At 46.2% G+C, this 25461-nt stretch overlaps 2 protein-coding genes across 2 annotated transcripts; one reads left to right on the top strand and one right to left on the bottom strand.

Moving 5' to 3' along the window:
• Positions 1-3873: 3873 nt before the first annotated feature.
• ZGPAT (zinc finger CCCH-type and G-patch domain containing) lies at positions 3874-11723 on the bottom strand. The gene is made up of 6 exons (XM_076351907.1): positions 10868-11723; positions 9969-10102; positions 9032-9190; positions 7839-7970; positions 6582-6999; positions 3874-6115 (listed from the first exon to the last, which is right to left on the bottom strand). The coding sequence occupies exons 1-6, from the start codon at positions 11509-11511 to the stop codon at positions 5977-5979; spliced, it is 1626 nt and encodes a 541-aa protein (XP_076208022.1). The 5' UTR covers positions 11512-11723; the 3' UTR covers positions 3874-5976.
• A 625-nt stretch (positions 11724-12348) lies between these two features.
• Positions 12349-24997, top strand: ARFRP1 (ARF related protein 1). Its single transcript, XM_076351703.1, has 8 exons — positions 12349-13153; positions 13689-13788; positions 14179-14266; positions 14752-14834; positions 15317-15398; positions 15892-15962; positions 22393-22493; positions 24060-24997. Exons 1-8 carry the CDS (start codon positions 13104-13106, stop codon positions 24145-24147), a joined length of 663 nt encoding a protein of 220 aa, XP_076207818.1. The 5' UTR covers positions 12349-13103; the 3' UTR covers positions 24148-24997.
• The last annotated feature ends 464 nt before the right edge of the window (positions 24998-25461 follow it).

The raw sequence follows: 25461 nt of genomic DNA, 5'->3' as shown, positions 1-25461 counted from the left end.
GCCTTGCCCAAAGCTAGCCTTCTTCCCTGCGCCTTGAATAAGGAAATAGGCACTCCCCTGCAAACCACGGCAGTGGCAAGGCAAGAGCAAGCGGTGCAAAGGCATGAAGGTGCCGGGGAGCCAGACACAAAGAGCAGACGCTCCCCAGCCCGTCAGGATCCCGCACCTTTCCCAGGGGGCCTTTTGGTGACACCCCGTCCCATCGTCCCCGTCCCTGCTCAGCCATCAGTGTGCTGCAAAGCCCAGAGCAAAAGCTGACACCACTTCACCCGCGCCAGTGTCAAGATGGCGGCTGCTGCTCCCAGCTCTGTGCAAGCCCCAGCTCCGTGCGCGCCCCGCTCCCCAAAAAGGCTGGCCTGCTACTAGAGATCTGCGCGCCAGCGTCCAAAGAGAGATCAAGGCAGTTTCTCAGCACCGGAGTAAAGCACGGCTCGAAGAAGCCACGGTGACTGATCCAGACGAGGCCGGCAGCAGAGTCCCCAGGCGGGACGGGGCTGGCACAGCCGAGCAGGACAGCTTCCACCGGCACAGCTGGGGACACAGAAAGCCCGTGGGGCACCTGCGCACCTCTTACTCACCCTCTTACAGATCTTAATCCGGATGACAAAGATCAGACGAGCTCCGGTGAGAAGCTACTCTGTTTCGCGTGAGCCTCGGGTGCTACAGCAGCCCCAGCCCGAGGGCGAGCGGGGAGGTCCGTGCCCATCGAGGGACCGATCTCGCACCCCTCTCCCCTGCACCCTGCGTCACACGGCAGCACCTTTGGTGCATCTTTACCGCAATAACCAGCAAGTCTCTGCCCACTTGTAGCACCCTTTATCTGAGAACTTCCCATGCCTTTGGAAACTTCCCTGACTGAAGCCTTAACTCCCGGAGAGCAATTATTTCAACGGGGAAAACCAAGGCAGGGAGGGTTTAGGGACTAACCGGGCTGGACAGACTGGCTTAGATCAGAGCCGGGAAGGGAAGGCTGTTCCCTCTCCAATGATGTTTTAATTAGACAACACTGCTTTTCTGTCTGAGCATACGTTATACAGATTACCTGCAACACAGGCAGCTGCTTTAGACAGTCCTCGCTGAACTTGTTTAGCTCATTAGAGCGACAGGATCGCAGGCTGCAGAAGCGACTGCGTTCAGGGCAGAACTGAGCAGGCTCTGAGGTTTAGCAGACAAAATTATAACAAGGTACGATGGCTGGGAGCTGGCGTTATGTCGGAATCGAAGTGCGAGCTTTTAGCACGCCGAGGCAGGCACACACGGGGCAGCTTATCCCACAGCGGGTGGATCTTCCATCCCTGAATTTTTAAGATTGAAGAACAAAGGGAAAGGCTTCCTAAGTTGAAATGAATGCAGAGAAATTCTTCTGACCTACTTTCTGTTGTGCAGGAGGTCGATGGTTGCTCCTGGATTTCTGATCTATAGAAATGCCCAGCGCGCGCTCTTTCAGGCTCAGCAGTCGCTGGGAGAAGCCACTTCTTGGGACGACACGTTGGTTCTCCCAGAATTACCAATTTGAGAGGAAAACCCAGTGCCTGACTGAAGTCGCTCAGGTAGGACTGAGCAGGTTTGCAAGGCAAAGTCTCAAACAGACCTTCTGAAACGTACAGTTTCAGAACGTGCCAATAGAGTTATTGATCTCCCGGCCCGGGGCTATTCTCCGGGGCAGGAGACTCAGCAGACGGCATTTTGTAACACGCTGGCTCCGCAAGCCAAGATGGCTTTGAAGATGAGAGCCGTCACAGCCGTTGCGTACCTGCGACGCACACCCACAGCCCACCGAGGAGGGAGTAACTCCCTTTCGTGATACCTGAGCACAGGCACGATAAATGCGGTCGGTTTGTTACTCCAGGACATGGGAGTTTTTTGTGACTCCTCCAAAAGGCGCAAGTTTCTCAGCTGGGCTTCAGGAAAACAAGATTGAAATTACTGTAAAATTAAGTGCTGCTGCTGACGATTTTGCCTGGCCTCTGATTCATTGACCCACATAAAACTGCACACAGCGTTCACCGCAGGGTTACGAGAAGAAAGTCTATGAAACTACTAAAAGCGTATTTGCAAGAAACCAGGACAAACATTACAAGCTGATTTCCCTCAGTGATTGCAAACACGGCTGCAGCAAACACAGCTCGGGTACCTTGGGGAGTTGTACTGAAAAAAAGTCCCAAGAAGCAGAAGTAGATCTTTTTTTTCCTTTTCAATTACGAAAAGTGAAAGCCCCATAACAGTCAGTCAACAACAGTGAATCTGCCCTAGACCACGGGGTGCAATTAGTAAATCTTAAGACTATTTCAAACATGGAGCAGGCACGAGATCTCACCCACTTCACTCGCATTTCCACAGCGGGAGGGAGAGATTTCATTGTCAAACTCCTCTGGAGGCGTTTCATTTAGAAAGGGCCAACTATATTTCTAAACGCCAGACCCAAATGTCACAAAACTTGGACGCACGCTTCTAATTACAGTCCTGATCGCTACTCATGTGCTGGAGTGGCTTTTGTGAAAACATAATTTTAAAACCTTAAGGTAAGTGACCTGCCTGCTCACACCATACGGCTTTGGCTGAGGCCGACATCGTTACAGCATTTTTCTTTCTTCCTGCCCTTCCGTGACTGCTGGAAACACTCACTTGGGCAGAGAAATGCACTTCTAAGCAGAAGTCGAGAACCTGCTAGAGAGATTTTCTGCAGAGCTGAGCCGCAGCGGGACACCAGCTCTGGCGAGACCTCGGTGCTGCAGTTATGGGAAGCCAGATTCCAAAATACATGATGGGCGTATTGAGGAGATGCATGTTTTCTCGAGAATCACCTGCCAACCACAGTGGTTTTCTTGCCACAAATCCAGTAGTTTTACATAATTTCAGGTTTACGGAGAACAGCGTTTCAACGACCACACTCCCTCAAGCCTCCTCACCTGCAGCCAGGAGCTCAGCAGTTCCCCAAGAGCTGTTCCACATGCAAGCAAAAAATCTAGTCCCCCTCCCCAGAAGACAACTGGCAATTTTTCCTGTTGAAAAAAGCAATGCCCCGCACCTCTGAACTCAACAATTCATTCCCCGCAAAAGCAATCGGTTCCCACTCAACCCCCAAATTCAAGCCATGGGAGCCCAGCAGCGCAGCCAAGTTCAAACACCTTTTCTTCCTTTTTAAGCCCAGATGCTTCCAGAGCACAAAGCACTAAGTGGCACAAAGCTTGCAGCCCTCCTCGCAGCCGACTGAAAGTTTAACCCAGCCGATGCTTCCCCGCTGCAGTGTAGGAATCCTGCCTGTCCAGTCTAGCTAGCTGCAACGGCATCTCCGGTAACGCTGCAGTTTCTATATGGATCAAGGTTTTTTTAAGTATTTTTCAACCCCTGGTTTAGTTGCAGATACCCAAGTTTGCCAGGCAAGAAAGCAACCACCACTTACTTTGCAGAAACTCAAAAGCTGGCGAGTGCGAAGAGCGGGAACCCGACCATGCTCTCTTCCTTGCCAGACAACCTGGAGAATTTAGTTTCTTTTATCCCGGAGTTATTCCTAATTAGGGGTTCCCGAACATTTCGGACATCTTGATCTGAGCTCTCCCGCTCCTCTTTAGCTCCTTCTAGAGCAGACAGCTCTGAGCAGGTACCATGCAGCACACACCACAGCTCGCTTCCTGGCCTGCAGAGGTGGTTGCTTCACCCAATGGCAGGCTGGGTTTCTCCCCGCCTTGGCTGCGAGCAGCGCTGCAGATGGGCTCTGCAGGCACCCAGCACACAAGAGCACCCTCTGCCGCGCTCCGCTTCCCACCGAGCTGGTTTTAGCACCAGCTCTCTATCTGCAGGTGAATATAAGGAAAGAATGGGTTGCCACACGTCATCGTTACCTTGCAAATGAACCAACGCCTTACAAGGACAGAGGGGAAAAAATAAAAACCAACTTTATTCACCAGGGACGTGAACTGTCTCGGGTGAGAGGCAGCAGCCATTCGAATAGGAGTCTGACAAGTAAGGCTGTGGAAATCCCAAGGAAGGGTCAAAATACGACTTAGCCGAGACACAGGGCTAATACACCCAATTCTTAAAGAGATGATGATGTTAAATAGTGTCAGAGCACAAAACAAACCCAAGAAATTTCTCTGCCCGGCTCAGCTCACCAGTCATAGGCCACTTCAGCAAGCACCCATGCTAAGCTGGGCACATTAATCCTTGTCACCACTCAACACTTGAGTGTGCGAAACAAACAGCCGTTTGTGAGGGAAGGGCACTGAGCAGCCATTGTTAAACCCTTGAGTTAAGCCCAGTGCGTGAGAACACGGATTCAGAACAATGAAGATGATACGGCCAATTTAGTTAGAAACCGATGGATGCTGAAGTGCTCAAGGCAGCCCACGCCACCTTTCACATCGTCACGGTGCCCGTCATAGCAGGATCCCAGAGCTTTCCAAGAGGGGAGAGTCACTCTAACAGGTTTCCTGAAGACACTAATCTTGTTTACTTTTGCTGTCGCTCTGTGTTTTCTGAGGTGTGTCTGCAGCAATGCTAAATCCCACATGACTTGAACAACTCTGATCGTATCTCCTTCAGCTTTAGATTTTCGGGTTAGTTTGGCAGCCTGACCCTACAAGCAGGCGCAGCCCTGCCCAGGCTGACAGCTTTGTAAGTTTCTTCGGAATGGATAAAAAAAGGTTGTACTAAAGGAGCAAAACTTTTCATCAGAAAAATGACTCACAGAATAAAAGGAACTCGATTTCTTAAATTAAGAAAAAAATGTGTCCTTAAGATACTGGCATGAAATTGCAAACAATTTTTTTTTTTTTTTTTTTTAAAAGCCATTACAATGCACAAGTCCCACCAGAAACAGAATCTGATGAAATCACCATCTCCTCTGGGGCAAGGACTGGCTGCCGCCAACACAGAATATAACCTAGGGGAGAAAACATCCTTCCTGTCCAAAGACTCTCCACGCTGCAGGGAAGGGCACTTCGCTTGCTTGGCCTGCTTCCAGCATAGCCTGAAGCTCTCCCACAGACAGGGCTGGATGCTGGGCACATACAGACCTCCTGATTTTTGCGCTCATCCAGGGCCCAGTCCGACCTGGATCTGGATCCTGAGGTTTTTTAATAGCAGGACCTGTGTTCAGCGAGCCACCTAGGACAGAAAAACTCAAGTAACGATGGCAAAAATCACAAGGTTCCCTGTGGAGTTGTTCGCAGCTAGGAAGTTTGAGAATCTGTTACTCTGCAGTCTTATTCCCCCGGCTTTGGCACTCTGCTTGTGGAATCACGCAGCTTTCCATGCCAAGTCAATGAGTTAGGCTTAGGGATGTCCTAGGGATACTCTTGCAGCCAAACTCATGAAATCTGACGCTTGAGGCCACTAGCACCCACCTCCGAGCTGCCATTTTCTGTCTATTCATTACACTAAAGCTACAAGGAACTGCTCCCCAAAAAACGGAGTTCCCAGATAAATCCCATAGCAAAAAACCAGAAGGTAGAGAGCAGCTGAAGCAATTTGCCTTTGTTGTTTTCACCCAGCACAAGCCCTTTCTGCTTCGCCGGAATGTGCTCGGGACCCTGCCTCCACTTGCATTCGTCGGTTGGCTGCAAACACAAGCCACAGTTGATGGCAGGATGTGGGGCTTTCAAAGCCCCTCCTCAGCTGGTTCGTAGCCAGCAGTGTTATCACCCGAGGAGCTACAGACTCTGGACGGAGGTGCAACTGCAGTGGTAACAGAGGGAAGAAGTGTGCAAGAGAGCAGAGAATCGTATTTCTTGTAGCTAGTCCTTATACAAGGCTCAGGCTTGCTGAATGCTTTCAGGGCTGGACGGATGGGTACTCCTCCCCCTCCCAGCAGAGCTCAGAAACATCTAGTTTTAGAAACCGCTGCTTTTCAGCCCAGTTTTCAGGCTGGGCAGCCTGAGGCCCAGAGGAGCAGGATGGCCCACCCAGGCTCTGAGGCCACGAGCACTGGTGCTGGCTAGAAGGACAATCACTGCAGTCAAACGCCTTCCTCAGAGACTAGAACTCAGTCATCTTCTTATGCGTGTCTGCTTTCTTCTGCTCCCGCTGCAGACTGGCTTCCTGGGCCTGCAGCTGCCCCAGCTGTTTGTGTGCATTAGCCAGCTTCTCCTCCAACTGAGCTGTAGCAACGCTGTGCCTGAAAGCAAAAAGCATTACGGCAATGTCATCCTGCACGATAAAATGAAAGGCTTGTCATCATCCCAGGAGGGTTTGCCCTTTCCTGCGGGATTAGCGCAAGTGACCTGCTGAAAGCCAGGAAGAACCTGATGCTCAGCACAATCTGGGCTAGAAAATGTCCTCCTGTGATGCTCAACAGCAATGCCGCAGAGACGGGCATGAGAAGGAAAGGACTCCAGTACCTTTCCTCAGAGAGCTCCTCCCTTTGCCACAGGCTGAATTCCAGCCAAAGGACCCCAGACACACCTGCCCGTGTCCAAGCTGGTCTGAAGCACACGCTAAAGTCTCTCTCCTCCACTTCCCCTTAGGTCTCATCCAGATATGTTCCACTTGTTCCTCCTATACCTCATTTCAAGCCCGCCCCTTCCCAGAAGCGCCAAGAATTCTCAGTTCATCCTGCAGTCCCAAAAAGAACGTTTTCCTACCGTCCAACATTGCGTGCCAGGGCCTGCTGGATTCCTTTGATGTCCCTCTGCGTTTGTTCAATCTTCTCCATTGTCTGGAAGAGGCGGACACTCAGGGCTTTCTTGGTGCTCTTGCTAGCATGGTAGATCTCTTTGCTGTTCCTCTCTGGCAGTGCCAGCCCTCCAGCCTTCTCCCCAGTGCTCTTCCCTCGCAATTTCTCATTCAAAAAGTCAAACACGTTGCGGGGGGGCTTACGGCTGCCTGCAGGGGATTGTCCAGAGCTGTTTCCCTTTGCTCGGCATTTCCTCGATTTGCCCGGGTCCAGCTTCCCCTGTTTCTTCTTCTGAAGCACCTCAGCACACTGGTCGAGGGACTTCCCTCGAGGAAGTACCACAGCCTGCACCGGCTCCACTCGGCCCTCAGAATTCTTCCCTAACCCTGAGGAGAGACACCAAGTGATTACTGCAAGCGAGGACATCCCCTCTTGAGTCACCTCCCACCACAAGTTCACGCTGACAGTAACAAGCTTAGAACAGGCAAACAGGCTTTCGAGGTACAAAAAGCGATGACTACCATCCAAGTCAAGGGGAGCAGCAAAAGCCACAGCATGGTGGATGCGGATGCTGTGACAGGAGCCTTCTAGAGCAGAAGATATGCGATAAAAAGCCCGAGGCCATCCATCAGGCCGGTTTCTGTGAAACTAGGTTCAGCCTCACATTCTCAGCTTCTCAAGCCAGGTTCTTCTTAAAACTGGTTTGGTTCCTCTGGGAGGACCAGAGAGAAATGCAAGTAGCAGACTGCCCTCCTAAAGCCCCCAAGGCTCCATACGATTTGTGTAGTGAGAAGCTAGTTCAGCAGGCTTTGAAGTCTGCATCTAGAGCCAGGAGATGCTTTAACACAGACATCAGAAGCTTCACAGATCAGTTCCCTTCTACCCAGAGCCTTTGAACACTTCATACAACAGTTCTCACGGCTTTAATCACGAACTTGACCATGGTTCCAAATGCCTCCAATTTTTGCTATTACCATACAGGGGCTGGTGAACACATATGCCTGTACTTCCATTAAATAGCTATTCCTTCTTTCCTTCTGACACTTCCACGCAGGTGTGATTCATCACATAGCTTGAGCCTTATCTAACAGGCCCTTCAGCAAAGAAAAGCTTTAGCTTCATCCAGAAAATCTTGTTTTTCTTAACTAGCTTTAGGATCCACCATGAGGCTGAGGTGACGAGGCAGTCAGGCTCTCACAGCACCAGGACCGCCTTCTCCCCTTACCTTTTCCAAACTCGTATCCCATCTGAACAAGCAGTTTGGAGCCGATACCACGAGTATGGGCTTCCCAGCCACCGAAAGAGGAACTGCACGCAGGAGTCCATTCCCCGTTCTCTGGAACTCCCGAATCTATCACTGTGGCACGGAAGAGACGAATCAGTGAAACACAGAAACAAAAGCTGCTACACAAAACCTTCATCTGGGGCACCCACACAGCATGAAACCCCCTCACAAGGCAGTACGGTGTACTTCCCTCAGCCTAGAATCATTCAGCAGCTCCTTCAGCCTTACTCGGTTCCTACTGAGCTGTCACCTTTTACAAACACTGCATAGCGAGTTACTTAAACGAAAGCTCTCGCTTGACTTAATGCACATACCATCTCATAGTTCCAGGCAGAGTCATCCAGAAGTTTTTATGCTTCCTTTCCTTCCTTCTAGGATGGTCACACAGACTGACATATGCCATCAGAGTAAAATTTGGCACTGTGGCATGCAGTATTTATTCTGTGCCTCCAGCTCATGTCTCTGGTATGAGGCTCCTCTAGGCCACTATACTAATTTTGTGTTATTAGGATCCAATAATCTCTATTAGGCTAAATTAAAGAGCTCTAGGACACACTTCGTCCCTGTGACGTAACTGTGGCACTAGCACAGGGACAGTGCTGTCTGCGTCATCTCAGAGAAGCCACTTGGGCTCCCTCTGTGTCAGCTTTCAATAGTAAAACAGGGCATGGCTGTTCCTGCGACCTCACCGAGGCACTGGAGGGACCAAACACTCAGTTACTGGGGGCTCGTACTCTTGTGTCATGAAGCTACGCGGAGATCCCAGAGATGAGGAAGTCTCCCGATGCACTTATTAGCTCAACTCAGCCAGCCACATAGGAAACAGACTCAGAGCTTGGAACTCGGCTCTAAAATATCACACCCTCTACCTTCCCGTGTTGGGAGTTCCCATGGAAACCTCCAACCTTCATTAGCCCAGTAATTTGCATAAAACAAAGATTTTTAGCTTGCAATTGTAACTTAATAGCTAATTACCATTCCCTATCTTTCGGCAACATATAAAGAGATTAGCTACTCTTTCATCAGAGGTGAGGCACTTACAATGAAAGCTCCAGGAGAGTAATTCAGTAGGTCCCAGAGAAAGGCAGACCTAGATCCCAAGTCGCTTTCGCTCACACCCTCCCCTCTCTTACCTTTAGCATAACCAGAGTCATCAACACTGTCTTCATCAGACTCGGCAGATGAGGCACCATCTTCACTTCGCAGTGGGGGAATGACACTATCCCCTTCCACAACAGCTTCCTTCAGCAGCAGGGAATCAAACTTCACGGTGTAGTAACCACTGTCGATGTCTACAGAAGGAAAAGCAAGGAACAAGAGTTCAAGAAAGTCTCCAGGACGCAAGGCAGAGGGCTTTCTGAAACAGAGGTAGCTCCGGTGGAACCACATGGGAGAGGGGGAAGGCCCAAGGAACACGTGTTTTCAAAAAATCCGGTTTTTCTTTGCGCTTTAGATTTCTGCCTGGGAGGGAGAAGCACCCACTGCAATGAAAAGCTATTTCCACAACGCCTGTGTTGATACTTAGAAGTTTATTTCTAAAAATGAAGAAAGACGGGCTGCTGAGAAATGGAATTAAAGAAAAGTTAGACTTGCTCCCCTCTGACCTAATAATAGTCAAAGAAAGATGGAAAAAGAGAATAAACCCTCACCCTTCCCAGGACACGGGGAAGCCTGTATCAGCAGCTGATGGGCAGGGCCAGCTCCCCTGGCTTTTGTTTAAAAAAGAGCAGATTATTGCAATTCTAACCTAATACGCATGCAAATTCCTGCAATACCTGCCTCTTCCCTTTCGGGGCAGTTAATGACCACGTAGTCATTTCCTTTCCACATTCCTGCTCTTAGGTCTCCTTTTTGTTTAACGCTCTTCTGTTTCCAAGCCGATTCCCTTCCCAAGCCTGACGAAAGTCAGAACGTTTTCTCAGCTACGTCAAGATTTTCAGTTTAGGGATACAGCCACATAGTTAACGTTTTTCTATCATTAACCAAAACAGTCAAGTCTTATATTCACTTAAGCATCAGCCTTCATCTTCCACACAGAATCCTGGCAAAGCACACTCACGCAAGACTCACCGGTTATTTTTGCAGTGTACCATATTCCATCGCTGTGTTTCGCCAGGCAGGCTGAGCCCACCTCCAGCGCGCTCAGATTGGGCTCCTGAAACGGCTGAAGCTCTTCCACAGAGACCACCTGACCATGCGAAAACCTGCCAGGGAAGGCAGAAGAGGAATTTTCTCTACCTCATTTGAGCAGGCTTTAAAGAAAAATTCCTTCTCTCCTTAAAGGAAATGCAAACGAGTTGTCAGCAGTGATGAACCTTCACCAGTAATTACGGAAGTTTTACCGTGCATTATTTCAATTACACGAGTTATTAGTTTTTCATCTTAAACTTATTATTTAGGCCACGTAACAAAGGCTGCATCCCACCCCGGAGAAATAAGCTTTCCTTGCTAGCGACACATCCAGTAAAAAAGTTCACAGATCCTTTGAGATAAACAGGATCACACAGACACGCAGGTCTCTGGTCCAACCTCCTGCTCAAAGCACAACCAACTTCAGACTGATCGGGCTGCTCAAGGCCTTATCTAGTGGAGTTCTGAAGATCTCCAGAGATGGAGACTCTACTATCTCTCTGTGCAACTGGAACGTATGCACCATCGACAGACAAGCTTTGGTGTTTTATTTTAAAATACTTAATCAGTTATTAATTTAGCCACTCGATTGAGTATGTAAAACCTCTGCAATTTTCCCATGGGATTTTCCATTTCATCTCTGCATTAGCTAAAGAAAGCTGCCAAACTGACGCCACTGCTTGCCATAACGCATTTGAAAAACATAAACAAAAAGGCAAAATTTCATTGGGTATAAAAGCCAAACGCGGTACTTTCAGAGGAGGTTTATCCCTTTGAACAACAAGGCCTTTAGCTACAGGAAGGACATAAGCCCCCTCCCACCCCTTTTTCTTTTTTACCGACAGTTCTCTTTAAATCTGCATTTGTCATCCAAGAAGAACGGGCAAGGCTTCAGGGACTTGTGAGTTGGATAGAGATACAGCACTCTGACCCCTGCACTGCCATCTTCTAAGTCCTCTGTCCCCACAATCATGGCATTATGGTACTCCAGGGTCCCCCACGAACTGTAGTAGGGGGCTTTAACCTTCATCCCACTCAGTTCCTCCTCCTCCTCCTCTCTGTCAGACTCCTCCTCCTCTTCACTGTACTTTGATTCATTTTTGTCATCAGTTTCTTCATCTCTCTTTGATGATGCCTCACTGTTATCAGCTGAAGGCTTCGCGTCGGTTCCAAGCTCAGCAATGGCTTCCTTAAAGGCAGCATACTCCTCATCTTGGGCAGAACTGTCTGGCTTGGCATCCTGCTCCAGGAGACCCACTGGGGAGGAGGCGGCGGCATTGGTATCTAAAGTAGCCAGAAGTTTGCTCTTTTTAACAGACACCAGGCTGGATTCAGTCAGTTCTATCAGCTGCTTTAAATCTTCCTGCAACTGAATCAAGTCCGACTGCTGCGACGGGTCCAGGCCCGCCCCTAACGCCAGCTCCACTTGCTGCAGCTGGGCACTGTAGGTCTGAATTGCCGCTTCCAGACTCTCTTCATCCATTATCACCAAAAGAAAGGTGCGTTTAACCGTGTCCTTTCCGGGAACTCAGAACATGTTCAAAGAGTTTGTTTAAGGCGAGCAACTTTTTGGATAACAAGCCTTCGTCCGCGGTCGCTACCATCTACCCCGCCGTCCCGCTTCTTCCCTCGGAAGTAACCCGGCGATGCCCCTGCAGCGAACAGCCGGCGAAAGGCGATGAGAGAGTCCGAGGAGAGGCCGGGCCCTGCCCCTGCCCCTCCCCCGCCCCTCGCCCCCCGCCACGGCGCCCACTCGAGCCCACCGGGCCCGCGCACGGCACCGCTCCCCCGGCAGCCTGGGCTCTCGCAGCGCGACCCCTCGGCCCCGGGGCCGGCAGCAACCCCCCGACCTGACCCTGTGCCCCGGCCGCCACACTCACCCCTCGGCCGCCCCTTCCCCTACTCTGCCGCCCCCATGACGCCCCGCCAACTTCCGGCCCCCCCAGCGCCCTCACTTCCGGCTCCTCTAGCCGCCTTACGCCACTCAGCGGCGAGACTCCCCCCCTCCTCCCGCCTACTGCGCCTGCGCACTCGGGGTCCCGGGAGGTCTGTGGCGCCGAGCATTCTGGGAATTGTAGTCCACTCGCCCCTCCTCGCGCCGCCCCCGCAGCGGCGCGAGAACTACGTTTCCCAGAGCGCCGCGCGAGGGATGGCGCCGGCGGCCGGTGCCGACGGGGAGCGGTGAGGCGCTGTCTGACGGGAGGCGTCTCCGGTACTTGGTGAGGGGTTGCGGGCTTCGGGCTCTGCCCTCCGCCTTCCGCGCTCGGGGGGCGGCAAGGACCGCGGCGGGGGCCGGCAGGGCACGGCTGGGCTTGGGGCGGGCCTGCGAGGCGCCGCCGGCCCGGCCCGGGACCTGGCCCCGGGGCCTGAGGAGGCAAATGGCGGTGAGGGCCGGTTTCCCCCCCCCTCTCCCCTGTCAGGCTGTGGCAGGGGAAGGAGCGGGGGGGCGTCTCCCGGATCTAGGGGGAGCGGGCCGGTAGTTGGGCACGCCTAGGACCACCTGCCGGCCCGAAAAGGGGAGCGGGCCGGGAGGGCTCGTCCCCAGCCTTGCGGCCTCGGTGCCTTCCCGGGGGACGGCGTGAGGCTGCGCCTCTTGCACAGCTGGAGGTGACGGGTGCCCCCTCGCTCGGCGGGTACCCCGGGGGGTAAAGCCCCTGCGCCCTGAGGTGCCCTGTCCTCACGCTGATTGCCCCAGCCGGAGAAATCCCCCACTTCTGGTCTGGAACACTTTTTTTTTTTTCTTTTCCCCGGCAATGTTGTTTGACCTCAAAGTGATTATTTATTTGCACACTTGCTCAAAGACAGCCGCTTCTCAAAGTCTTTGCCTTGAGGTTCCCTTTGTCTGTATTTAAACAGGAGAGTTGTTGCAACGTTCCGTGAGTCAGCTGTAGCACTTGGTGCCAATACTTCCTGCGTCTTAGCAAATCTTTTCCACTTTGTGCAAATCCAACAACAAAAAAAGTGTGGGCTCCTGCAGGTGTTGGTGTCGCTTTGTCTGGTTCTTAGTCTTGTGCTCTTGGCTCGTTAACTTACCTATCTTGTCTTCATGGCATTGTAAGATGACAAAATACTTGTATGGTGGATGCCATAACAGAAGACTGTTGCTGGATAAGGCTTAAATTAAGGTAAGTAGGCGGTTTTATGCGCCTTTAAGATATGCTGCGCTCAGTTCGACCATTAAAGATCCCATGATACTGTTATATGGATTGGGAACAAGGAGGGGGGGGACCGACCTGTACATCTTGCTCAAAATACCCGTTCTGTGTATTTGTGTGAAGTTGGCTTCATTTTCTGTGGGTCTTACGTGTACCGCAAAAGACGTTCGAGCTCTTCTTTAGCTCTCCTTTAAGCCCCCAAGCAGACAGGGTAGTTTTCAATGAGGGCTGAGTTTGCAGTGGATGCTGGGCACTACGTGCAGAAACAGAGGTTAAGCTCTTTGGAAGATAATCCCTCACTTGTGTGCATTTGAAAATTTGGTCTTGAGCTGTTAGCATGATCTCTCTTAGATCTGTGATTTGTCCTTGGATTGCCTAAATATGAGAGTTACTGATAAAAGTATAACGTCATTTATTTATCTGGTGTTGGGAAAAACTTGCGTTGTGGAACGAGAGACTTTTGGAAATGACCTGTTTGTTAATGATTTCCTGGTACTTGTTGCAGGAGCAGGATGTATACTCTGCTGTCTGGACTCTATAAATACATGTTCCAGAGGGATGAGTACTGCATCTTGATCCTTGGTTTGGACAATGCTGGTAAAACCGTAAGTGCTGTTTATTACCAACTGTATGGAGGGCACACGCAATTCTAAACATCCTCCAAAGATAAAACTTCCAACAGACAGGTCAATCTTTCTTCAGCTGTATTGTGAGTTATTTTAGTGATATCACACCAAAGAATCAACTTTCCCCTCTTACTTAAATTTAGCATAAGCTTTCAGGGAGGTAGCTGAGGCTTTGGTAATCCTGTAATCACTTGTGATCCCTTCTTTCCTTGCTAAAACAGGGAACAAGAAGAGTGGTTTGTTCCAAGGTTAGGTAGGGCAGTATCTGTTGGAGCGAGATTCTGCAGAAATGAAAAGGCAGGTTTGGGTTAGGATTACCCCAGCCAGTAAAATATTTGAGAGTAAATACTTTTCCTTGTTTCTTTTCAGACCTTCCTTGAACAAACTAAAACTCGATTTAACAAGAACTACAAAGGGATGAGTTTGTCCAAAATCACAACCACTGTAGGCTTAAACAGTAAGTAAATCTGTCTGGATTTTTTTCAGCTTTCCTGCACAATTAGACAACAGCTGGTTCTTATTTGAAATATTTAAGAATTGACAAGGGCAAAATAGTTCCTGGAAGTAGAGGTCATATCTCCCAACTCCCCATGTCTTTTTGTAAGAGAATAAAATAGGCTTGCTTAGCTTATGAGGAAAAAACCCTGAAGTCTTAACAAACCAAGTATCCTGTTTCAGCACTCTGCTCAGAGGTTAAGCTGAATTTCACTGGAGGTCATTTGTTGGCCTGATTCTGTTGTTACTCGCACTGATACAACTCTATCTGATATCAGCAGTCACTCTTTGCAAAGGTATTGTTCTGTTGTTGAAAGTAGCCACTGGATGTGATTTGTTCCTCTAGAAGACTGTTCTACCCCAGATTTCTTTGGGGGTGCACAGGTGTTTGTGCTTTAGAGAACACCTTTAGTTTTCATTGGATTGTTTTTTCTTCTTTCCCTCTAGTTGGTACTATTGATGTTGGCAAAACTCGGCTAATGTTCTGGGATCTTGGCGGACAGGAGGAGCTACAGTCTCTTTGGGACAAGGTTGGAGATGTATTTTTTTTCTTTTAGAAATGTTTTTGTGTCTTTTAGAACTGAAGCAGTATGATCATTTAGTAATCATACAGGCTTATTGGTAACCCTAGTATTTAGCATCAACACTTTTCCAGAGATTCAACTATATCTGTGTGAGATTAGCAAAGATAATGCTTAATGTTTGCATTATTGTTTACAGACAGCAATTACCAACCCATATCTGAGGGTTGTGCCAGTAGAGAGAAGCCTTTTGGGGGGACAGATAAGCTTTTTCACCTGTTGTACTCAGTAGGCCTGCAAACAGAACAGGCAGTGCATTCTGTGTGCCACCATTCTTCTCTCCAGACATATACTATGGAAACAGCTGGCTCTAACTGGTTGATCTCTCCAACGTGTATCAAAATTTTACCAAATCGAAAAAAAAAAAAATCAGGAAGAGGGACAAATGGTCCTAACGGACAGATACACTAATATCTCTGTTATCCTTTCAGTATTATGCTGAATCTCATGGAGTGATCTATGTTATTGACTCCACTGATGAGGAGAGGCTCTCAGAATCTAAAAGAGCTTTTGGTGAGTACATTGTGTTTTACCTGTACCGTGATTTCATCGTGTATTGCAGCGCAGTTCTCTCACTACTATCGTGTCTGTTCCTGTGTCCTTGAAGTAAGCTGTGTGGCCTGTTGATGACACACCTGTAGTGCTTTTGCACTTTTTTGTTGAAGTCTGTCTTGTCCGTAACACAGGACTCACTTTTCTTACCTGTAATGACCTTGAATCTCTTTTTGTGCTTATGCTAATGATTTTGGAATTTTTATTCCTTATTCTACATTTATCACCTTGTTAATTCTCAGTATCATGCTTGTTGATCAAAATCAAGTTTGGAGTTTGATCTGGAAAAAAATCTGTGAAGAAAATAGACCTGAAAGGTTGTATCAAATGAAACTGTAATGCAAGAAGGAGCCTCTTGCTTTATCCCTGTGTCCAGATAGTCTGTGCCAGGCATTTGCACAACTGTATCTTCCAGAACTGACTAAACCTCTGGTTTTGTTTCTGTGCTTTATAGAGAAGATGATTACCAGCGAAGCCCTGGAAGGGGTTCCCATTCTGGTGTTAGCTAACAAGCAGGATGTAGAGGTAAGATTATTGCAGATTTACTTCTTAAGTGAGCAAATAAGCCTTGGAAAGGTGACCTCTGCATTCATGTTACATTTGTTTCACATTCCTGGACTGATCCTATGGTGCTTTGCCGCTGCTGGGAATAGTTGGTTTGAATTTAGTTTTAATTTTTTCCCTTCTCCTCCAACCCTTTTCCAGTGGCATAAGTGAGTGTACTACAGGCACACCTATCTCAGCTGTTTTGAACTTTCTATGTAAACAGAACAGATTACGTAGCTATGGTGGGTCTGTCTTGTACCGTGACTTGGTATCTTGATACTGTTTTTTTCCTGTTTATTCAGCAAAAAAAATGTTTAGTGCACTTTGTTTATGCTGCTCTACTATTACCTGGGAACAGCACAACAAATATATGTGAAGCAATAGCATCCTTTTCCCATAACCGGATAAGATTTGTTCAATGAAACATTCCGTTTGTCCTAGAGCATTCCATCAACGACAGCAGTGAATGGCAAGGAATACTTTTTCTTGATAGTACAATTTGAATTCTTTCTAGCATATCCAGAACTGCAAAACTCTTGTTTTGTATTTGACAAGGTAGTGGGCACTACAGTGTGACTGTTTAGGTGACGCATCCAGGGCAGTCCTCGTCTCCCCGGGCATGGAAAAAAGGGAAGAGAGTGTCTAAAATGGTCGTGGTATTTTCCATGTTTTCCTCCTTTCCATGCATTGTACCTGGAATCCCAGTACTGCAGTTCGAGTGACTAATCTCTAGATGGAGCCAGAGACTTTCAGTAGAATTTGGAGTACCAGCCCTGGCAGCTGTGGTCATATCTGCGTCAAAGTATGCTAATACTTCCCAGCTTCTTCCCCTGGACTTTACACCTATCTCAGTGAGTGTACTTGTGGGAAATACTTGGGACTTACATAGAAATCACTTTGGCTTTAAAGGAGGATTTGGTTACGCTTCACGTGTACAACACAAAAGATTTGTTTGGGTGATCATAAGATTATCTAGTCATAGAAATAAAAGAAATGTAGTTCCACTTAAAAGGCAGCATGAGATTGAGACAGGACTCCTGATTTATGGTCCTGACTTTGCTGTGATCTCGTGTGTGGGGAAATTGACTGTCTTTTCTGTGTGGAAACCAGAATATTTACTCTCATATTTCCATGCAACACTACGGCTTTACAGCAGGGAGCAGTCTGCCCTCTTGCCTTTAGCTGTTGAGCATTAAACTGTATGCAGTGACCTGGAAAGCTGTTCCGATTTTCCTTATGGCTGTATATGTATATTTTGTTATGGGCATACTGCAAAAGCCAGCTCTTCCGGCACTCTAGCCAGACTAAAGAAAAATGGTTGAACAAGTGGACTTCTTTATACAACTAGAAAGAGGTATTTGGAACAGGCCCTTGGGATTAAAACTGTGATTGACTCCTTGCCCCTTCTGGAGGGTCCAAGACCAGCCCACAGATTCAGTGCCTTTATGCAGTCGTAGAACTGTGACAAGAGGTTAGCAAAACTGTACCGACCGGAGGTATACCTATTTTTAAGAAATACCTAAATTGTATATTTAGAGGTCTGTTCCTAGAGTATCATCTTGGATATGGACACAGAGCGGAGAGACATCAATGCTATTAATAAAACATTAAAGAGACTATAGCTTATTTTTCAGTAATTATTCAGGCTCCCTTAAGCAAGGTTTAGAAAACTGGAAGGCCTGTTTCTCTTCCACTGATCTAGCAGAATTGAAGATGTCTGGAAGAAAATTGAACGTTACAGGATTATCATTGGTAGAGATTTTTCTGCTCTGGATCCCCAGACATAATTGTAGTGGGGAATTCTCACCAGCACCCCTCTGTCGTTAACGTGGATCATGATATGGGAGGGTAAGTGGTATCTTAACCTTGCTGGTATATGTGGATGAAAGATAATTCACAATGATTGCCTCTTTAAAGGCCGGCAGAAGACTTGTGGAATATATCAGAAGTAGTGTGTCTGACTTTTTTTTTTTTTCCTTCAAGTTTACATTCCTCTCAATAAGCTAACACAAGTTCTGACTCAATGCCTGAAATGCCTGAAATTGCATAAAGCGTAAGAATTTTTTGGCCCTGACGCTAAATTCCTTGTAGAAAAGAATTCCAATGTTAGTAGGCACCAATACCCTAGGGTAAACTGCATCCACTCAGCACTGCCAAGCATGAATGGTGTTTGGCCACATCAGGAGATGAAATACAGTCGTAGACTGCAAAATACCAATTCTAATATCATGACAATACTGTATATTAATTTTTTTGTACCAGGAGAATGCTCTGTGTTTAGCAGGGGCTTCAAAACTGGATCATTTTGTAATTAATTAAAAGACTGGGTCAAATGTGTGTTGTGGGAGGGAGTTTGTTTTGTTTTGTTTTTTAAAGGAACTATTGCTTTGTAGGGGAATTAAATTTCTAATATATAATAATTCATGTGGACTCCCTTTCAAGTCAGAATGCCACTTTTGGAAATATTAGGCAGTTCTGCTTACCTACCGTTTACTGCAGAAAAAGCTGCAAAGTAAGAATTTATATTTGCCATTTTGATGTGAATGCAGCTGTTTAAAGGTTTATAAAAGCTGTATATTTCTGAGCTATACAATGAACTGTTAAAACTTGAGGATAGAATGGCTCATTTTGCAACGCTATTAAAAATACTGGAAAAGCTGAGCTGAAAAAATGACATACGAAAATAATCGGGTGTTGTATGATGTCCTTGGGAGGAAGTTTTGCTTTCCTAATCTTAAGATAAATTTTGGAAATTTAATTTGAAATCTCCAGAATGTTGGTAAGACTCCTCGTGTCTTTGGAAAATGAGAGGAGTCACGGTGAGTAGCAGCATGTATTTGAAGACTCATAGTGTTATCTATTTTCCACACAGTTGTTAGAAAATAGACCTTCTGCATGATGGCCATTCTAATTTCCAACTTAAGAAATACCACAGCTTCCCTGTAAAATTCGTTTTAATAAATAAGCTTGTTTTAATTTAAACAAGCTTAAGTTTTAATTTAGAATAAGCTTGTAAGAAAAGCTAGCACAGAACATAGGTTGGTTAGACTTTTTATTAAATAGTTTTCCTTAGGCTATCCACCTTTCTGTTGTTTCCGTTTTAGTTCCATTCTGCCGATCTATTACTCCTGAGATGGCTGAAGAGTCTATACTTCAGGTTTTATCCTGATCTGAGGCCAAGCAGCAGCATTGTCATTCCTGCAGTGGATTTGGCAAATGGATAAAGACTCTACACTGCAACCTTTTTTGCCTAAAACAGCCACTCATGCTTTTCTGCAGGTGACTCCAGAAATGGAGCCTTGCTGCTTGATACGTTTCTAGGTGTACCATTCCTGAGTCTTAATTTGGGTAATGCTGTTCTGAAGCCTTCATAAAAGGAATTTGGTTGTGCAGGCAGGTCAGTCCTGGCTAGACTATGCCTTGAAGAGCCTTCATGAAAAGGTGGTTTACAGTGCATTCTTTTGGGGAAGTTGAGAGAAATACAATTTGTCAAGTTGTGTGAGTTTCCTCTGAAATGTATGGCAGATAACATCGCTCCAGAAAGGTCACCTGTGGATTTTATTATTGTAATGGTACACTATTTATGTGATCACAAATCCAGCTTCCCTAGTTTGCTCTTGGTTTATGTGGTTTCAGTTGAGGAACAAAACACATCTGTAAACAAATATTTTGTAATGTAGATGGGGAGGTGGAAAAGAGGGGAACTTGGAAGCCGCAGCTGACATTTTCTGCTAAGCATGAGAAGCTCAGATGGTTGAAGTGATGGGTAATCTGCCTCATCCTCTGCTGTAAGACAAGATTTCCAGTTCACGGCTTCCCCTTGAACACTAAAACAAGGCTTTTCTGGTAGTGGTGCTGTCCCCTCTGCTGTGTTACCGTACTTCATGCCAAGGGGAAAAAGATGTTCCTCAAAACAGGTGTAGTGTTGTGATGCAGAGACATCCTACTATAAACAATGTAAATGGTGCAAAGTCTCCTCAGAAGCAAAACTCTTTCTGATGCAGATTTCTATGGAGAGCAATGGCTGGACAGCTTTGTGGAAGTTAGAGCAGGCCACGATTATACCAGAGGGTGAGAAAGGGAGGTGATTATAACGGGTTAAGCTGGGGGAAAAAATGGCTACAGCAGTTGTAAGCTGCACTGGGAAGAGTGGACTTCTCAAAGGCCTCAGAGATGGACAAGGTGAAGGAGGTGGATTCTCTGTGCCGCTGGATATGTGCAGGTGTACTGGTCTGCTGGTGGTTTTTGGGAAGTCCGTTGCCTGGTTGCTTTGCACAGGCCTGTGCAAGCAGAAATAAAAGACAGCATGATTATGCTCTGCGCTGTTGTTTCCTACCTTGAACACTTTCTCTCAAATTTATTTTAAAAAGATTTTAAAATATATCATCATTCAGAAAAGGAGAAATTATTATACTATGATATTAAACTGTGTATATTTCAAGAAACGTTTGCTCAGTTTCAGCTGCTTTGGGATTTAACCTTCCTGCTGCCAAGTCTCATTTGCTGAAAAAAAGCGACGACATGAAAAATAGCTCAAATTACTGACGTACAGGTCTTCTTCCTTCCCAGTTGTTGGGTAATTGACTTGTCTAGAGCTTTGGCTTAAATCAAGAGGCAGTTGGACCCCTTGCCTTTCTTATTTGGCAGTGAACATCATACCAAAACTAAAGTAGCATCTTTTACAAACTTGTAGAGAATGGTTGTTTGGTAGTCATCTCTTGCCCATCTTCCAGACCTACTGGTATGAATTCCAACTCCCAAGTCCAGTCTGACTCCCTCTAAAGTTAGCATTTGATTTTTTTTTTTAATTTATTTAACTATTTATCCTGTGGATGACAGTTCATCTTTATGACTTGCAGGTTTTTCATTTGGCAGAAATCCTGAAGTAAGCTGTTAGGGCTTTGGTGCAGTGAAGTAAGTAACATTTCTGGATACAGTTTCCAGCTCATTGATTGAAACTGCAAGTTTGAAATGTAACTTAGGTCATAAGAAAGTACAGTCATCAAAAGTTGCACAACTAATGGATTCTAGGCCCTTCACAGTGGAAAATCACAAGTCTCTGGATTCAAGGGCACTGGGTGAATTGGGTGTCATTAAACTCCTCTCAAGCCATTTCTTAAGAACCCTTCTTATTTATAAGCATGGAAACCTGCTTATTTGTCACACGGTCATCCCCACAGTAGTTTCCTGTATTGAATTTCTCCAGAACCAGTATTTTGCAAAATTTTCCATCTTTCTGCTAAGTTAAGGCCCAGACTTGTAGAAGACTGAATTCCTGTTTGCAAGTAGTCTGCTCTTTCAAAGCGTACATCCACTTGGACTAATCTTCGAGACTCACAAGGGTCCGATTTGGCATTTGAGTAAGCACCTGCCCAAAACGTGTATTCGAGCCTCATTGAAGGTCCAAAATGCCTTTGCAGAGAGTGGAAGAAAGCTGCGCTCGTGGCCAGCTAAAGTGCTTAAATGGCTTGTCCAAGGCTTCTGAAGAAAAAGTGAGCACTGAGATCAGAAAAGGATTTACAGGCTGGTGATTTTTCTTGTACCTGCTTCCTGTGTTCAGGGAGGAAGATGCAAGTCTAGACTTGAGCAGGGCAAGTTTGTGTTTGTAACTCTAAGAATAGAATTTTTGTGGTAACACTGTGATTTATGTCAGGAAAGTAATCCACTGGTCTACTGGGGGAGTTATGCATTTGTGTATTTCAAAACCACTTCTCAGCAATCTCCTAGCAGCCTTACACAAGTGCAAGACCTGATGGTGATCAAGAACAAAGTGACACCGGGCATCAGAACATGTGCTGCATTTAGTGCTGTCAGCATTTTCTCCTGCATGCAAAATGCAAACACACAAGTCCAGACCAGCTACGCCTTTGATGTCAAGGAACATGCTGACAACTTAGGAAAAATCACGTCCCAGCCATTTTCTGAGAGTGCGTGTGTAGGGGCACATGATCCAGGCCATTGGCAAAGAGTCGGCTACAGGAACTGGCTTGTCTGGGGTTCTGCCAGGTACACCGTTTCAAAAGGCTTTGTAAACAGATGCGCTCTTGTAGTGTTCTGGTAGACAGAACTTGTGTGTGATGGTTGGGGCGGCCTGGAAGGAGTGTCCTGAGGGTGTGTGGGTTGTGCTTGTTTTCATGACTATTTGCTTAGAAATGTACATCTTGAGGATCAGGGAGGTGCGTGTATACTGTCTGAAAATAGCATTCTCTTTGGTGAAAAAAGAATATGTTCATTTTTTTTGGAATGTAAAGAAGTAAATCTGCTGTGTTAGTGGGTGAGGGGGTTTGACATAACAGCGTTGTGCCATCCTGACTGAAGCAGAACTGTGGATGTGGTAGGATTCATTTTGGAAGAAGGTCACCACCTCTTGTAGCATAGAAAGCAAGCTCTTCTTTGGTTTCCCTTGCAGACTTGTCTGTCAATACCTGACATCAAGACAGCATTTAGTGACTGCATTAACAAAATTGGGAAGAGAGACTGCCTGACACAAGCCTGCTCTGCTCTTACTGGGTAAGTATGAGAAGGGATGGCGTTTTGGTTAACTGAACAGCTGCAGGCTGTCACACAAGCAGAGCAGTACTATAGGATTCAATAACCCCTGAAAGGGAGCTGTGCTTCCTTGCCAGCAGTGGCAGATACTCGTTTGTGAACCTTGGACTTGCACTAGGTCAGTAACTTCATCTGTAAATCCCGCCTATGAAACACGATGAAAATATACTACTGGCTGAGAGCAACGGGACTTGGAGGCATATGGAGCTGTTGATTCTTGTCCTCTATCATCCCTTCTCCGTACACAATAATCTTTGCAGTCATTGGCTTGCTGCAGCTCCTGGCTTTTATGTAAGAAGTCAGTTGAAAATATAGCTGTTTATGACACTGCCAAAGAAATGAGTGGTGTTCCATTGTTGGCAGAGTGGTTATGCTCTTGCTTTCATATTTTTTAGTGTGCAGATGAGCTTTGTTATGTAGATAATATAACAATGTCCAAGAGTGTTCTTACACTGGGGATGCCTGTGGTTTAAGATACAATGACTAGAACAGAACAAAATTTGGGAGACTGATTCTTCTTCAGGCCTACACAGCTGCACGCCACAGAGCTGCATGCCATGACTTTGACCGACCCACTAGATTCTTGACATCTTAGCATCGCTATTGCACATTGAGTCTTGCAGTACTTTGGTTACGCTTTCAGGTCTTTGGGTGAAAAGTGCTATTTGGCATAAGTCAAAAGTACTGTTCTGGATGGCTGGAAATACTCCTGTCTGAACTACTGCCTGTGCTGAATCCAGAGCTTTGAGATTTCTTCTTTTTTTAATCTAGCAAGAAAGCTGTATTATTACACAAGCTACTGCAAAGGATAAGAAAAGCTTCTTAAACCATGAGAAAAATCTCTTGTCTGCATTGCTAAGAATCAAATGCCGTTAAGCAGATGAATAACCACAAGAACAATGGTTAAGCACTGACTGGAAGAGAAGTATTGGATAATAATCTTATGAAATGCAACCTTTTCAATTGTTGTGGTTTTTGTACAAATGCTTCTAGTTTTGATCTGTGTGGAATTTCCTTTCAAAATTTCAGTTTGCACTAAAAAAAAATAAACTATGGAAGTCATGGCTGGGAAGCTGTGCAGACCAGTGAGCTGGCGACTGGCTTGCAGCCACAGCACAGATGATTACAGAAAGTTGTAGCCAGGATTGGAAGATCTGATAGAACTAGCCTGAGGCTTGTAGCAAAATAACTTCAAACCAGCTGACTGTCAAGTGGTTTGATGCTTGTTCATCGCAAGGTTTCCACAGAGTCGATGACTAACTAAATTGGATGTAGACTTGTACAGACACCAGAAAAGTAAAGGATGGAGTTTACATACCGAGTTAAAAGAAATCAGATCCCCATTGTTTGTGTGTATGAGAAACTAACAGTAATGCCAATAAATAACTGCAGAACCCTTCACTTGCTCTTGTAAGGGCTCAGTTAGGGACTACATGAGCCATGTTTTTGTTCTTGGTTGGTTGTTCTTTTGTTGATTTTTTTTTTTTTTCTTTTTTTAAATCTTGTCTACTTATCTTATTTCCTTAGCAAAGGACTGAACGAGGGAATTGAATGGATGGTGAAGTGTGTGGTGAGGAATATTCACCGGCCCCCGAGAAAGAAGGACATCACGTAAGAAATTCCAAGTCAGCCAAGGAACGGACAGTCTTTTTCCACACAGTTTTGTGTTCTCTTTAAAGAAGGTGGTCCACTGGATTCCTATTACACCTGATTCTTTCCTAAGTTAGGAGACAAACATTCTCTTTCTGTGTCTAAAAAAACTTGAGCAAAGGATTCCGACTGGGTGGGGGGTGGGAATCTCTTACATTAAGTATTAAGTCGTTGGCCTGAGAGCATAGACTGAGTGGCAATCTACATATTGTTGCAGATGCAAAGGACTTAATTTTCTACTGTATTACTTTGTGATTCTTGATTTGTTAGTCTAACAGGCTACAGGCCAGTGACATGAAGGAACTCCTGAAGGAACTGCATAGGTGAACATGAAAGGGGAGGGAGAACCTGGGGAATGGCTGTCCCTCCTAACTGAGAAGATACCTTGCTGCTCCAGCCCCATGGTTACTCTAGGTGGTGTTACTGGCCCTGTTATGCTGCTGTTTGTATAATGGGGAGAGACAGTGTTGATTATAACTCAGTTTTCAGTCGACATGTTGATTCGTAATTTTTACCTGTGGTAAATGCAGATATGGAAGCCAGCCACTGCACAATGGTACACTGTTTAAAATGGGTATTCTTAACAGGACATGAACTCCAGAAGCACTGCCTTGCTTTGACTGCCAATCTCTCTGTTGTGCATTCTCTTTAATTGTAAGAATAATTGGTATCTTCTGTAACTGGAATGAATTGAGGCCCTCTCTGTGATCTTTCTAGGCCGAAAGCTGAACCTCTAGGCAGGGAGAAATCAGTATGCAATAAAGCTTCCTCCTTCTTTGAACTTCTCTTGCTGAAACAACCGATGTTCGGAAGTAGCGGTACTTAGCCCTCTAGTTTTTTGAAATGCAAGAAAGAACAGAAAGGCAGCTCTCAAAGTCAAATAGTGCTCACTTCTTATGTAGCCTACCCAGCTAGTAATTCTGCTGACATGTCACTAACATTTTGCCAAATATCTATTTTTACATGTATTTTACAGCGATTTGGCAGTGGGTGTTGCTCTTCACGTGTTTTAATTACTCCTGGCACTGGTGACCATTCTGTGCTGTTTCCTCACATAACTAAGGGGACATTATTCAAGCTCTAGTTGAGCAAGTTAGACGGTAGTATTTGTTTAAAGATATGTTATTTGGCATCTGTCAAAGAATTTTCTGCTAATTTTTCTGCATGCAACTCACTGCAGATTTTTTTTTACGAGAGAACATAATTAATTCCCTCACATTTGGGTCAAAGCGCGAGGGCAGCTGGGTTATGTCATTAAGCACATGAAGTCAGTGGAACT

The sequence above is a fragment of the Aptenodytes patagonicus genome, chromosome 14, assembly GCF_965638725.1.
Source record: "Aptenodytes patagonicus chromosome 14, bAptPat1.pri.cur, whole genome shotgun sequence".
Lineage (NCBI taxonomy): Eukaryota > Metazoa > Chordata > Aves > Sphenisciformes > Spheniscidae > Aptenodytes > Aptenodytes patagonicus.
Note: the sequence above shows the minus strand (reverse complement) of the source record. Positions and strands in the feature narration are given on the sequence as shown.

Bases quoted from the DNA above. Each gene is read 5' to 3' on its own strand.
- ARFRP1 (XM_076351703.1), top strand. From the start codon at position 13,104: ATGGTGGATGCCATAACAGAAGACTGTTGCTGGATAAGGCTTAAATTA. The intron at 13,154-13,688 runs GTAAGTAGGCGG...TACTTGTTGCAG, and splicing joins TGGATAAGGCTTAAATTAAG to GAGCAGGATGTATACTCTGC. The intron at 13,789-14,178 runs GTAAGTGCTGTT...GTTTCTTTTCAG, and splicing joins TGGACAATGCTGGTAAAACC to ACCTTCCTTGAACAAACTAA.
- ZGPAT (XM_076351907.1), bottom strand. From the start codon at position 11,511: ATGGATGAAGAGAGTCTGGAAGCGGCAATTCAGACCTACAGTGCCCAG. The intron at 9,191-9,968 runs GTGAGTCTTGCG...TTCCTTCTGTAG, and splicing joins GTACACTGCAAAAATAACCG to ACATCGACAGTGGTTACTAC. The intron at 6,116-6,581 runs GTAGGAAAACGT...TTTTGCTTTCAG, and splicing joins CTGGCACGCAATGTTGGACG to GCACAGCGTTGCTACAGCTC.